Below are 15106 nucleotides of genomic sequence, written 5' to 3' on the forward strand. Positions count from 1 at the left end.
CCTTGCGCCCTTTGTGGTTTGATCCTTTCAGAAAAATCAGTGCCAAAAGCCGATTCATCGGTGTCTTCGATATGCTCCAAAGCCGCTCGAGCAGCCTCTTTTGAGTCTATGAAAAGGAAAGCCTGAACTGCCAGGTTCACTATATGGCCGTGGCACCGGATTCTACGGGTCTTGGCTTCCCAGTCGACGCCCTTCTCCTGGAGATAATTGGCGAGTAAGCGGCATAATTTGTCGTTTGATCCATGGTTATCACCAGTGTAGAATCCCACCTTATTCCAGATATTATAATCCTCGAGCACGTGCTGAAGAAGCTTCCATTGTTCGGCACCACCGTGACTACCCGGCCCGTCAAGACCTGGCAACTCCGACAAAGCTAATAGTGCCTGCAGCGCTTCCTTTGTATCCGGATCTACAAATTTGACGCATATCCCAAGGAAAGCTTTGTGATTTGGAGCAGACCACACGTTAGTAGAGAGATGAAGTTTCTATGGTGTAGACTGCAATTTTCTTCTCAACATATCTTTGTGTACACAAAAGGAATTGGAGACAAGCTTCTGTATGGAGCCGTGAGAAAGGCTGATGAGGTCATCTGCCGCAGGATTGACTGCAGAAATGAGCGCATGGAGCTCTGGCCAAGAACTGCAGTTGTAAGGGAGATTACGGACAGTCACGAGCTGAGTAAGTGCCTCCAACGCTGCTTTGTGATTGATGGCATGTCTCAGAGTTTCTTCTCGTTTTGCCAGTTGCTTTGCAGCATGCACCTCGCCGGCTTTGGCGAAAGCATCCTGAATAAGACGGTCACGCCGTTTTTTAATCGGATGTTCATGGGCTTCCAGCTCAATGCCGTGTATCTTGAGCAGATGATTCCGAAAGGTCGTTGAAACGGCCGTAGAGTAAGTCGGACTTACACAATGCATGCAGTAGTAAATCTTCTCATTTTTGCGACCGCAACGAGATGGCTCCGAATTGAGGGGCTCACGGGCGTGTGCCCAAGTATTTGCAGTCGTTTTGCGCTTTCGAGCCATGCGCTCTTGGACATCGCCACTTGAGAATTGATGGTTCGTGCTAAAGATTGAGGAAGAGCACAATTCGCTTGTGGACACTGGAAACCCCGCAGGGTCAGTAGAAGTGGACGTCATTAGCGAGGACATACACAGCGTCCCTATACAATGATGTTAGAATGAAAGAAAGAGTGGAGAGTTGGAAAATCGCCCCTGAACGAGATTACTACAGGGATCAAATTTTTTCCGCGGTATTGCCATACTTATGGAATACGACATCCCCGTATGGAATATGGATTAATTAATCCATACGCGTATGGATAGAAAGCCTGCGCCGTAGTTATGGTACGGAGGGGTTACACACAGCACTTCCTGGACCTCACTCCAGCTCGGAAGCACAAGTAAGTCTGAGATAACCATTATCGTAAGTCCTTCGGGATGTCGGCATACGATGTACTGTGAGTCCACGGCGAGGCCGGAACTACTCAGGTGCATAAAGGAGATCATGTCCATGTCGGAATTGGCGCGCCACTAGCTACCATCCACAACCCCTCTTTCGGCATAACCCCTCTTTCGGCAAGCAAAATAAAAAAAGCCACCACCAAAAATCAACAACTTCACTTACACAGAACTTGACCAAATTGTTAGAAATCCGTGAAACTTTTCGCTTCATAAATCATAAATAGGGTTTACCTATTGTACCCTGGGTCTTTTCACCAGCCGCCCCGACCGCCTGGTCGGTTGGTGGGGTGTGGTTTCCTCTCTGACTTCTATGACCGAGCCAGCCTCCGATTCTGCCTCCTGTTCGCTTGAACACACAGATTCCACCCCACCAGGCGTATTTTGAGCCTCCTCTTCTGGCATGACTTCTCCACCAGCTAAAGTCTCTCCAAGGGTCATGAAACGTTTGTTAGGATTCGGCACCGCCTTCCTCTTCTTCCCTCTCTTCAGCCGAGCCAATTCTTCCTCTAGGCTAGCAATCCTCAGCGTATGCGCCGCTACCGTCTGCTGTTGAGCCTCAAAGCCCTTGGCTATCACGCTGTACCGTCTCCGTGTCTTTGGTGTTTTGTTCAGCCCAAGATCACGAATTTGGCGGCTCGTCTGTGGTGTATCGTCCGAGTCGAAATATGGCCTTGGTTCGGGAGTCGCTCTCGGGCTGCCGTTTGGCCTATCTTGTTGGATTTCAGGGTGCCGGAGCGCTTTTTCACGGGAGATCGGCCAGTTTCCAGTAACCCTCCAAGCAGACAGTATGTTCTTTCGCGTCATGCCAACTCGGCGAGCCTTGGCGTAGGCCCTGATGAAATTGGCCTTGTCCATCGGGGTGGAATCAGTCAACAAGGCGAACTTCTCCAACTCTCGTCGATATGCAGCCTTGGATACATTGAATACTCCATTGTCCAGTGGTTGAAGTCCATGAGAGCAGTGTGCTGGCAGGTAGCAGCAGTAAACATTGTTCAAGAAGCACGTGGCCATCCATTCATCCTTCCACCACTCAGCGCCGATCTTGAGGTTGGAGAAATGAAGGACATACCGTCGCATGGCTTCCATGGCCATCTAAAATGATCAGTCTCGCGTCTGACTCGTCGGCGGGCGTAGTCTGTGGCAGATAAACTCTCTCGAGCCATTCAATGCCAATGTGGTCGTCAGTCCACCCGTTAGGCGATGTTATATAATACCAGTCTGCTATCTGCTTGAACTCGTCAAGAAACCATTGTTTCTGGAGCTCTTTCCCCTTGAAGATTATGCCGGGAACTAAAACGCGGCCATCAGCAGTTACGGTTTCGATAAATGAAGTCCAGTTTCGAGTCTGTGGTCCCTTGAGAAATGCCTTCCGCTTCGGGTCTGCGCTTCCAACAACCAGGCTATCTAAGCCTAAACAAAAAGGTTCAGTTGGGCAAATTTCAAGCACTTGAACGGTATACAGATAGATACTTACCGAAACCAATCATGATACCTCCCTCGTCAACATTGACGGTGTTTTCAGGCTCGATCCAGCCATAATGGCCCTCCCGAATATCAAAGTATCAATGAATCGCTTTAGGTGTGAAAGAGTTGAATCTTTTGGCTTCTTGGCGTCTGCCCATCTTGGTCTTTAGGTCTGCGCGACGATTGATAAACCTGGCCACCGAGTTGTGTCCCAAGTCGGGCTGTTCGCCCTGCCGTCTCAACAAGCCCATGACCAAGCGCGGATCTGACTGTGGGACGGAGCGTAGCCCAAGGACTCCTGGCGGAGTACCCAGAAAGCCAATCGATCCTCTTGGCTCTTGGACAAGCGTCGACGAGGGTGGATCTGCTCATTCACGGCCCGACGGCCATTAAGTCTGTCGACTAGAGTGCTTCGGGGCACACCATGTCTCTGAGCGGCTTGAGGGGGCGAAAAGCCATTATCAGTAACATCCAATATAGCCTCTGCCATGTTTTCCTCTGTATATTTCCATCGAAATCTTGGCCTAGGCATTTTCTTGTCGTTGTCAAAGATAAAGGCCAGAAAACACGGAAAGAAGCGGTGAGGAACTTGGAGATTAAGCTGACAACATTTCCAAAGCAACGCATGCATAGATCGCGTACCCCGCACAACCTTAAAGTACCCCAATCGTCAACTCCAGTCATTTCTATAATCAGTAGAGATATTATCTAGCCATTTACTTTAGTCAATTCTGGCGTAAGTGAAGTTGGGGAGTTTTGGTGGAGCTTTTTTTATTTTGCTTGCCGAAAGAGTGGGTATGCCGAAAGAGTGGTGGCGTTATGTTATTATGTTATGTTATGTTATGTTATGTATATTTTTCGTCCGGGGGGCCGTAGGCCCCGAAAGTCTCCTAATGGAGCACAGGACGTGCTGAGCTAGAGAAATTGGGACCTATCTACACACTAATTACAGAATACTATGACTTCCTCTCGAATTCCAATTCTGCAGACGCGTCGATAGACCTCACACTATCCAGCATATCAACGGCACAAATGGCGCATCTTATCTAGCCTGTTACCCGTCAGCGGGATGATCAGGCGCGGCTGATGAACGACAGCCGCAAGGTAAGCCCGTTGTTAGGCGATCGTGAGCCTCTGGGCGCGGTAGCCTCAGGGCTGCCTTCAAGTGGTCACGATCAGATAGAGGGCGTGCTAGCGCCCTTCATCTGGCCGAGAACAGGTAAGAGAGAAAGGTAAGAAAAAGGAAATGTATAAGGGTAAAAGAGGGGAGGAAGGATGCGAGTGCGTCCCGGGTCGTGCTCGTCTAATAACGAGGACAGATCTTTCCAAAGAAAACGCTGGCTTTAGACAGTTCGGTGAACTTGGTGAAGTCTCTTCCTGTTGCCAGGTTGACTGCTGCATTCGGTGAGGGTGCCAACCTCATCCGATGACGCGGCGGTACCTTTCTGCAGTAGAAGATGTGGTCCGGTGCTTTGCGTCGGTTGCATGAGCAGACCAGGCGTGCATCACTATGGTCGAATCTCTCGTGATATGCGGCGAAGTCCCCATGAAGCGACCTTGCTGCCAGCAGATGGTGCAAGGCTGCACGCGGGAGCGACAGCTCCGGCGGACAGCCTGTAGTCGCCTTGAGATTGAGTCTTTTGTACTGCTCAGGAGCGGAGGTGGACCACCACGCCTGGAACGCTTCTTTCGGCTTCTGTCTTGCGATTCTTCGTAGGTAAGCCAGCGTCGGTTGAGCGCCTTCGGGCTCGGGGAGCGATGACGCTGCCTTTGCCAGCTTGTCGGCCTGTTCGTTGCCAGGGATGTTGGAGTGCCCTGGCACCCAGCGAACTTGGATGGCTCCATGCGATGTCGTCAGAGCTTGGAACTCGAGAAAGACGTTTTGAGAGGATTCAGAAGGAGTGCCTCGTAGACACGTGGCGGCTGCCAGGTTATCTAGGCAGATGAATATATTCTGTGTTGCTAATTCTCGCAGGTTTAGAGCAGCCTTCAGGCCCTCTAAAGCCCCGGTAGCTTCAGCATCGAAAACCTCAGCAGGTCCGAGGCGACCTGATCCGTCAAAGATGGGGATATTGTTCTGATGGATGGTGAAGCCATAGCTGGCAGCCCCTTCTGAGGAAAGAGAGCCATCCGAGTATACGACCAAGGTGAGCGGGTCGAGAGACTCGACCCAGCGGGAAAAGGCGTCAGCCGATTTCTCTTTAGACGCTGTCTGCAGTGGGGGCAACTGTTCTTGATGGAAGCATCGATAGACGAGTTTCGGCCGCGTGCAGGGTGCAAAGAGTTCGTTTGCACGTCGAAGGCGCGTCCTGAAGCTGCTCTCTGCCTGTATTTGATATCTTCGTTTGATGAGGTCGTGGTAAGTAGGCTGTCGGGGCGGGCGCGTTCGGATCGCCAGAGGATGAGCCTCATCCAGCGATTTGAGTCGTGCGGAGAACCTAAGTCGCCTCGCGTCAAGCAATTGATCGACTGGTGGTATCCCGCTTTCTCTGTGGAGGACGGTGATGGGTGTCGTCTTCCAGACGGGAAGAATGGCCTTCATAGCCTGTTTCATGGCTTTTGTCATTATTTGCACGAGATGCTGGTTACTCGATGGTAGATCTTTCGTAGGATGGGTCCACCGCGGCCTGGTCTTGCCCGGGTACCACGCCTCTGAGCCGTGGAGCAGCACTGGCTCGACACATGCTCTGACGGCGCCTCGCACGGCGCTCGGTAGAGGGCCGTGTACCGTGTTGGTGAGCCCCCGCAAATGATAAGCCACTGCCTTTGCTTTGGCCGCCCACTTTTCGACATGAAGTCGAAAAGATAGTCTGCTATCCAACCAGATACCAAGCCAGCGTAGAGCTGGTTCAGGGTATTTCTCGACATCGCCGTGGCGCACTGCCGGCGCAGTCCTGAGTTTGCTGCGGGAGAAATGCATGACTTCGGTCTTCTTCGTGTCGAAGGACACGCCATTCTCCGCGCCCCATCGCACCATCTCGGCGATGGAACTAGATGCCATGGCAGAAGTCTCGTCTACTGTGTCGCCTATGGACAGGATGGCCGTGTCGTCTGCATAGCCGAAGCGACCCTGAGGGTTCCCTAATCGATAGATTGGCTCAGTGTAGAGCAGAAAGAGGATTGGCGATACCGGCGACCCCTGAGGGAGGCCGCACTGAAGGGGAGAAGAGGGCGTGACTGTGTCTTGGTACCTGACACGCGCCGACCGGCCGCCCATGAAGGAGCCGGCCCAGCGAGCCAGATGATTAGGCCAGCCTTGCTCACGAAGACGCAGGACGAGCCTGTTGCGCATGACGGTGTCGAAAGCACCTTGGACGTCCATTGTGACTAGAGTCGCCACCTTCTTGCGTGCAAACGCTTCTTCAATATCATGGACCAGAGCAGTTACCAAGTCTGTTGCCGACCTCTTGGGGAGCGCCCCAGCTTGCTGCGGATGAAGGACGCTGTAGTGAACGGCTGCCCAGGCTAGGCGGCGCGCGATCAGTCGTTCTAGTCCCTTACCAAGACAGGAGAGCAGTGAGATGGGTCGCCATGCTCGTGGTTCGGTAAGGTCTCTCCGTCCCGGTTTCGCGATCATGACCACCTCCGCCTCCTTGAATGGTTTTGGATGATGGCCTATGGTAAGGCATCTTTCGAAGAGACGCCGGACGTGTGTACCGATGGTATGCCATACTGCTTCAAGAAGTTTGACTGTGATGTTGTCTGACCCTGGGGATGTATTGCCTGTGTGACAAGTCGCATATTGCGCCTCCTCCAGAGAGATTTCGGGAGAGAATGGGATCGATCTAGGTGGGAATACTGGCGTCCATGCGTTTGCGATGTCGTCCTCCGCAGTTCTTCGTTCAAGCGTGGCCTGTCGGAGTGCGTTGGCTTTATCCATCTGGCTTTCGTACACGACGTTATCGACCTGTAGAGGTGGCGGCTGGAAGGCTCCTGGGGACTTTAGCCACCGGACAGCTTTGAAAACGTCGCTACTGCTGGAGAAGCCATCGATGAGGTTACGCCAATAGCGCCTCTTGGCCCGACGGACCACACGATGAAAGCCTCTTTTGGCGATCTGAACGTCCTGGTTGAAGCCGAGTGGGTAGCTTCTTCTGATGGCTCGAAAAGCAGCCGCGGCGTCGGCGCACTCCTCCGTCCACCAGGGAGCCGGGCGTCCGCCTTTCCGCGCGGGCCTCCCAGACGCTTTTGCTGCTGATGTTAGTAGACTCACGAGTGAAGACGCAAGCTCGTCCAGCTCCTCGGGGGTCGAATCTGTGAGGGGGATTCCTGTAGCGCCAAGCTCTACGATCTCGACGAATCGTTTAAGCTCGTCTTCCGTCGTCACTCGAATCTTGCCTGGCTGCACCGGAGTCGATCTGACGTCTGGGAAGGTCAGGCTGAGCGTGAAGTGGTCAGAGCTGGTGGCGAGATGGTCCTCGACGATAGCTTCAGCAAGTGGTAGGTTAGTAAAGGCAAGATCGATTGTGTTGCCGTACGGGTTTGTTGGGATATCTAAAGTGTTGAGAAGGCTGAGGTCATTCTCAGACACCCATCCTGCTATCTCTTGCCCCCGGTTCGTAGTTTGGCCTGTTTGCCAGCTACGATGTCTGGCATTGAAATCGCCAGCTACGAGGCAACGTTCCGGGACAGACCATTGAAATAGCGTGTCTAGGGCGTCCCTCTCGTCGTTCTGACGATAGAAGTTGACTATGGTCATGCCGTTGATCGCGAGCCAGAGAATGTCTCGGGTCTGGAAGGGCCGAATTTGGTCGGCAAGGAGTCTGGGGTCTCGCCGGACATATGTCATCACTCTAGGCCGAGTATCGTTGCTATTCCACATGTCGACCGGCGTGAATGTGTCGTATGCAGGGTGAGTCTTGGTTAGACAGCGGGTCTCTGTGTGAGCCGTCCACGGCTCTTGCAAGAGCACAATGTCATATCGTTCCGAGTCGGCCAGCGCCAGGGCGCAGTCGTGGGCCGGAGGGATCTTGCCGACGTTGGCCTGGAAGATCTTGAGCGGCTTCCTGTCGTTCTTTCGTGTTTGAGAATATCTATTCCCGGTCATGAGGACGAGTGATGAGTACGATTCGGCGCTTTCGCGGTGAGCCTGGTCTGGGCTGTTCGGGTTCTTCCTCTGCTTCATAGCCAGCATGAGGGGTCGTGGCCACCATGATGCACGAGGGTGCTCCTGATACAGCTGGGCTGGGAGCACGATGGTTAGGCTGTTCTTGTGATGTGACATCCACGCTTCGTCGCTCAGCCATGCCCTGCTGCGTTTCCTGATGCGATTCCAGATGCCGTTCTCGATGTCGTTGTCGGTATGTCTCCGCACCTACGGTCCGGACATGCTTTCGTTGCTCTTTAGTGAGTCGGCGGAGCACGCCGTGCACTGTCTTTGGCCGAGCTGGGCACCTACGGAAGTTGGCCTGGTGGGGGCCTAAGCAGTTGATGCACTGTTCTCGTGCGATGCAATCGTCTACAAGATGGCCAGTCTCACCACAGCGTCGGCAAACTGGCTGTCTGTGACAGTTGCGGGCAAAGTGGTAGCCCCAGCACGTCTCACACTGTCTGGGTCGGTCGGTTTTGTCAACAAGCCTGGCTGCGCTGCTGCCGAAAAGAGACCAGAATCTCTTTGTGGGCTTCAGAAAGGACACGAGCAGGGCCTTGGTCAAGGGGTTATCCGAGAATTGTCTTCCGGTACGTACATCAATGGGCTTGATCCCAGTCTGGACTTCTATCTCGTCGCTAACGACGCTGTCACTATCCACCTCATTACCGTAAAAGTCAGTCAGCCTTGCGGGAACGTCTGAGACCACATAGGTGAACCATTCCTTGTTCGTTTCTACTGCTGTAGCTCCCAGTTCAGCGGCCCACTCAGCTTGTTTATCTACCAGAAAGTCGCGTGTGACAGAGTCGGCGGCCAGGACGGCCCATCCCGATCTGACCGGGAACACCTGTCGAATTTTGTCCGAGACGGCGCCGAGTTTTTCCCGGATCAGAGTCCGGATGGCATAGCTACTGTGGGCCCTGGCCGGAGCTCCGGCTTCTAGACGGATGAAGACACGGAGGTCTTGTCGGGGTGGGGCGATAGTCGTCTGTTGCCCTTGGCGATGAGGTGGATCTGTTTGTCGGCGTCCATGTTGTTGTTGTTGTCTGTGGGTCAGACGGTCATGGTCAGTGGGAGGCGCGGCAGCAGCGACGCTGCTGTATGTAGGCTTTGGGGTCGCAGGTCCGGAGCAGGAGAGCTCTCGTTTCCAAAAGCCGAGGAAATCATCGGCAAATTGCTGAGCGAAACGTCGTTGCGGTCCGGTGACGAATTGCTGGGCCGCTTCTTCAAATTTGGCACAAAAGGCCTGGAAAACCCCCAGCTTGATGTTGTACTCTTCCACGTATTCTCGCGCGAGATCGTTGGCTGATTCAACGATAGAGATCGGTCGTTGTTCAAAAATGGATGCGGGACTGGCACGCTCAGCTCCTTCCGTAACTGCGGCGATGGTGGCGGGGTTGAGTGGTGAGGATGGTGTCTGAGCCATCCGCCTGGGACCGGGTGAAACACCAATGGTGCCGTTGACGGCTGCCGGACTGTTCTGCAAGAGGGCTGCACGGGCTCCCCGGTTCAGGTTGACGGGAGTGTGGATCCCCAGATCGAAGGGATCCAAGGCAGCGGGCGGGATCGTCGTAGACGAGGCCATCGCCGCGGTTTGCGACTGCGCAAAGCGCAGATTGGAATGTTTGTTGTGCACTTGTTAAGGATTTAGGTGTAGACAGGGCCACTTTCTTAACACTTGTATGCCAAGAAAGTGTGATGACAAAGGAAGGTGAAGAGTGGTGGCGTATGGTATCTCGGTACCCCTTCCGGGTAACCCTCCCGAAAGATGCGATGCAGCGAATGTCAGCTTACTGAGGTCTATACCAGCATTAAGATATGCTATACAGGTGTCGACCTGCCAGTCCGTGCCTTTGATAAAAGGTTTGCCGCGAAAACTTGACGATCTCAGGGTATCTGCTAATTGCTCCCAGGTGTCCGCTAGCTTGTTCTTTGGGTCTTGTATGAAAGACCATCCGGCTTTTCGGCAAGTGAGGTCATCTTGGATCTTGTCCGTCTTGATATCCACTTCAAGCCCTAACATCATCTCGTCTATCCGCTCTCCCACGAGTTTAATGGCTTTGCAATGGGTTGCGCAAAATTCAGAAAGCTTGAACTTGATGTCATGTCCGATTATAAATGACTTCCCGTCTGGATCCCAGGAGAGGTTTCCGGGGATGCCTTCTCTCTTAACAATTGACTTGGCAAAGGCTTTAAGCTCAATGATTTCTCCGAATGGGGTATAGCCAGTGATCGGAATGGTCTGGTCTGGTCTGGTCTGGACCCCCAGACCAGACCAGACCAGCTGCTTACATAATAACCGGTCTGGTAGACCGGTTAGACCAACAAGACCGCCAAGAATGAGGCTGTCAGGGTTCCACCTGACAGGTCACGTGGACGCTCGGATAAATACGGTATTGTCGCTCAAGGGCAGAACGTTTTCTGCTCCCTGAGCCGACCTCTTCGTCAATACACGCTATGCTTGCTGCAAAGCCTCTGGCCCCGTGACAGTTGAAGTAGTGGAAGGAAGAAAGGAAATGTGTTTTACGAATAGCTATCAACCCATTCATTATCATTCTCACTATCCTCGCTATCACTGTCATCCTCAACCTGGGGCTTTCCATACCAAGCCCGGAGACACTCACAAGCTTCTATGATATCTGCTTTCAGCCTACCACGGCGATCAACTATAGTAAGCTTTGCGCTACTAAAAAGGCGTTCGCACTCATCTGACATGGGTGAGATCGCAAACAGATCCAGAGCGAAGCGAGCGAGATCTCTCTGGGAGTCATAACGAGATAGCCAGTACGCAATGGCGTCATCGTAACCTGCCTCGTCGTCATGGAGCCTGTCGGTAGAAATATATTGTTCATACAAATCTGTTGTGGAGACCGGAGCGTCTGTTCGAATACGCTTATGTTCCCGCTGGCGATCAAATGCTGGGCCAGGAGCTCTCTCCTTCCTGGCCGGTGGTGGCAGCATCTCAACAGGGTGTCTTCCCTTATACTCTGTCTCCCAGAGATGCTTCACCGCTGATTGTGCGTTATCAAACCACCTCTTCTTCTCTTCGTCGCCGTGAAGAACCCACTCTTGCCTGAACCACGCCCACTTGCGATATGGATCGAGGATTTGAGCCGCATAGTATGCCGGTGGAAGGTCAGTATCTTCAGGGAATCGATTCTGCCAATTTAGCTGCTGGTTGTTGTAGTACTCGGCGCATTTTGACCACGCGGCATCTGCGCAGCTTTGAAGGTACTTCCATGTAAAGTTATTATCGTCCTCAGTGTGGATGTCGTGGTAGTGATCCTTCGTCTCGCTTACCTCTCGAAGAAGGCAGTCCAAAGTTGAAAACCAGTCAGCAAGTGACGTCTTCTTACCTTCAGAAAGCAAAGTTGCAGCGTAGAAGTCTTTTAGAGCGAGTTCAATCTTTTCAAGCTCGAACCAGTGCTGTCCATCAAGTTTAAAGTTCGCAATCCCTTGAGAGCCTTTCCCAGGTACATGGCGAGCTGAGAAGATCTCTAAGCGTTCCCGAACATTCAATGCCCGTGTAATTGAATGAAACCATGAATTCCAGCGTGTCGAGTTGTTCTGGATAAGCTCGAGCCCGTCGAATTCAGAGAGATCTCCGCCGATAATGATTGCAGCAAACTCCTCACGGCGTTGTGGAGTAAGCCTAATGTATCGTACGAGGTTGTGAAGCCGACCTAAACATCCAAATTTTTTCCAGAGCTCTTCCACCTTCACATAGTCTCCGCGTTGATAGTGCTTTTCAAGCTTTGCTAGATACTTCTCACAGTTCCGACCCATGAGAAACGCCTGGCAGCAGAGGTTGACAATGTGGCCCAAGCAGCGAAGTCGGCGATGGCGACGTTGTTTCGAGTCCATCCATGGGCAGAGCTCCTTGAGTATGAATCCAACAGCGGTATCATTTGACGAGGCATTATCCAGCATGAAATATCCAATCTCATCTCCGCCAATATCATATTCTTTTAGCAATTCAAGAACAACTGATCCAAGATTCTCGCCAGTGTGTTCGCCGTACACACGTCGTATACCCAAAACGGTAGTTCGTCGCTTGCCAGTAGTGTCAATCCACATGGCGATGACACCTAGAATAGCGTAAGGGTTTGGCGAGGTCCAGAGATCAAAGGAGATGGAGATTCTACTCCGCGAGCGCTGGGGGTCCTCTCTGAGCCGTTGCTTCTTCGACAGAAAGGCGTCAATAACCCAACTTCGAATAGTTTTCGCTGCCTTTGGAAGGTGGTTGAGAAGTGCCGGATTCAAAAGAAGAGTAGTTCTCGGAAATACCGATTTTCTAGTTGAAAGAAAGCAATATGACAGTACACAATCCAACGAATTAGAAGCTCTTTGAACTTCTCCATTGAGTCTTTCCAGAAGAAGGTATTAGTAGCAGCCGCGCTCTTCTGCTGATCTAGTACAGACTTCCGTGTCGAACTATGTTTCTTGATACCACTCTGGGGATCAATCTGGTGCTTTTGTTCTAGGTGATTTCTGACCTTAGAAGTGCCATTGATAACGAACAATTCTTGCTTGTTCTTTCCAGCCGTGCACTCGTGACAGTAATACACCTCTTTCTTATCGCTACCTCGAATGTATTGGAGGCCATACTTCCAGATGTGTGATGAACCTAGACGAAATCCCTTCTTTGTAATTGTCGCGCGTTTCACGTAGGTGATACGGTCCTGTACGAACTCATCCGGAGGTTCGTGATATCGAATAGGGGCTGGTGATAGAGTAGGGGTGGGTGACGACGTAGGGACAGGAGATGGTGTAAGAGACGTTGAATTTGGTACCATTATAGTCAATGGAGACGGTAAGGGTGGAGCTGATGACTCCATAACAATAGCATACAAGCAGGTTGTTATGGACTTGATTGTTTTATGTGAGTGGAAAACTCAAGCTGTTCTCAGGGGCTCATAATTTCATTCCGTACTCAATGTTCTAACTGCATTAGTCTAAGATTCAGCCACCCCGATCTATTTATAGCCAGACCGGTCCAGACCATTAAGACCGGTCCGACCATGGTCTTGAGAAATCCTCAGACCAGACCAAGTCTTGGCGGTCTAGACCAGACCAAGACCAAGTCAGACCAGACCATTCCGATCACTGGGTATAGCAGCCTCGAATCAAGTACTTCTTGCGAATCGCATCCAAGCGGTCAGGCTGCGATGGATAATGATCTCGACGAGGCCATTCGTAAACCAGAGTAGAATAGCTATAGACCGGCAAGGCATACTCGAGGAACAATAATCGGCCGATCCAGATCAATCCTGCTAGCTCACTTGTAGAATTATGGGCCGAGTGGAAGGCAAGGGATTGTTGTCGAATGCCCATGACAGCAGTGAAGTGGACGATGGTCGAAGATGACAGGTTTCCAGCGGGATCTTGATATGTCCAAAACATCATTGATAATTGGAATAAAGCCTCAGACAGCCGCAGCCAGTTACCATTCGGAAGAGAGAAGCCAGATCCTTCGGAGTCTGATGTTTGATCTCTACCTACTTCCTCATCCTCGTCTGTACTTGTGTCAAAGTCTTGGTCGGTAACTGAATTTTCAAGCTCTGAAGGAATTTCGCAGTCGTCGTGCCAGTCTTGGCCATAAGATTCGTCACCCTCACTGTCTGAGCTGTCGCTGACGTTGCCATCCTCTCCTAGTTGCAGTTGACCGACCAGATATAATATATGCTGCATCATATTAATCTCATTGGATCCCAAACGCAAGTTATATACCTCCTTACGCTGCCGAGACGGGTATTGCAGAGCGCGAAATACGAAGCAGATGAATCTTTTCCATATTGCCAGATACTTCTTAAAGCTTGGTATGACTCGAAATCCATGCGGCCAAAAAGCATCTTTAGCATATGTATTTAGCCAACAGCGCGAGATATATGGCGTGCGATCAAGCGTAGCTCTTGCCCTGTCGAACATCAAGTCTAGCCCGCGAAGGATAACCTGCAACTGGGCTTCAGTTTCGGCAGAGCTCCAGATATAAAGTCCTTGCCATTGACCAAGTAGGTATCTTCTACTCCATTGCGAGGCCGGTAGCTTCGCCGTGGCGGCAATGATTTCGAGTGATCTATTCCGGAATAGCTTAGCCCAGCGTGTGTGCTGCAGCCATGGGGTCGTCTCGCTTGTGCCAGTGGCCGCAACATAGTCAGTCTGAGTGCTTTCGAATGGTCTCTTCATGATGTGATTGTTCTGACGTCGTGATTGGTATTTCCAAAGAGATGATGGCAATGAAGATTTGTAACTCGTTGGGCTCATATGCCTCCGCAGGTCGATAGCCAGGGTACACGACATACGCGCGTCGCCGCGTATAGGGCATTGCATAGCTTGAAGTTGAAACTCTCTGATGGGGAAAAAAAAAGCAAAGTCGACCAATGAAATGACGAGATCACCACTTTGGCTTACATTTTGCTGGGGGTATGTTATTCAGAGTCCTCTTTCAGGTGAAAGTGGGAGGATCGATAATGATGTAGATCGTTGGAAAGAAACCTCGGACTGAAATTACAGTAAAGAGGGTTTATAAAGTATGAAAGCTAAAGTACGCGTATACACGCATATGACGCGCGTGCAGATCGTCGATCGAAATGGGACAAATCAATCGCCACAGTATGGATTGAGGGGGAATAAACCGGAGATAGACAGGTACTTGAGCAGTGGACAGGGGTACGCGACAATTAGGAATAGAAGAGTAGGGTTAGAAGGACCGAGCTCCGTCGTAGGCTTGAGTGCCATGGTCTGACGGATATTCTTGAAACAAGCTAAAAAATAATAGATTGTTGGTTAGATCTCACATTCATTGTGATAGACGTTGATAAATAGGATTCAAAGCTCGACGCGCTGCTGTTAAAGTGTTGTCTTGCCTGAACGTGTAAGCAAGAACCAATCAGAAATCCAAGTCAACCCCTGTCAAAATCGAGTTTACCCCAACGCTAGTCCATTTTTCGAAATTCAAGTCTACCCCTTGTCAAAAATCAAGTCAACCCCCTGTAAAGTGGGGTAAATTAAATCAATTGTTGTACAATTGATTTTGGACTGTAGTATTAGGGTGCGACCGCTGCCGATCGCCCATCCGATTCAGTTCCTT

General features: G+C 51.4%; 1 protein-coding gene across 1 annotated transcript; it reads right to left on the minus strand.

Moving 5' to 3' along the window:
- Nucleotides 1-13042: 13042 nt before the first annotated feature.
- BKA55DRAFT_582637 (uncharacterized protein) lies at nucleotides 13043-14403 on the minus strand. Its single transcript, XM_046194133.1, has one exon. It carries the CDS (start codon nucleotides 14344-14346, stop codon nucleotides 13120-13122), a length of 1227 nt encoding a protein of 408 aa, XP_046043500.1. The 5' UTR covers nucleotides 14347-14403; the 3' UTR covers nucleotides 13043-13119.
- Between the last annotated feature and the right edge of the window lie 703 nt (nucleotides 14404-15106).

The sequence above is a fragment of the Fusarium redolens genome (genome assembly GCF_020744475.1).
Source record: "Fusarium redolens strain MPI-CAGE-AT-0023 chromosome Unknown BKA55scaffold_21, whole genome shotgun sequence".
NCBI lineage: Eukaryota > Fungi > Ascomycota > Sordariomycetes > Hypocreales > Nectriaceae > Fusarium > Fusarium redolens.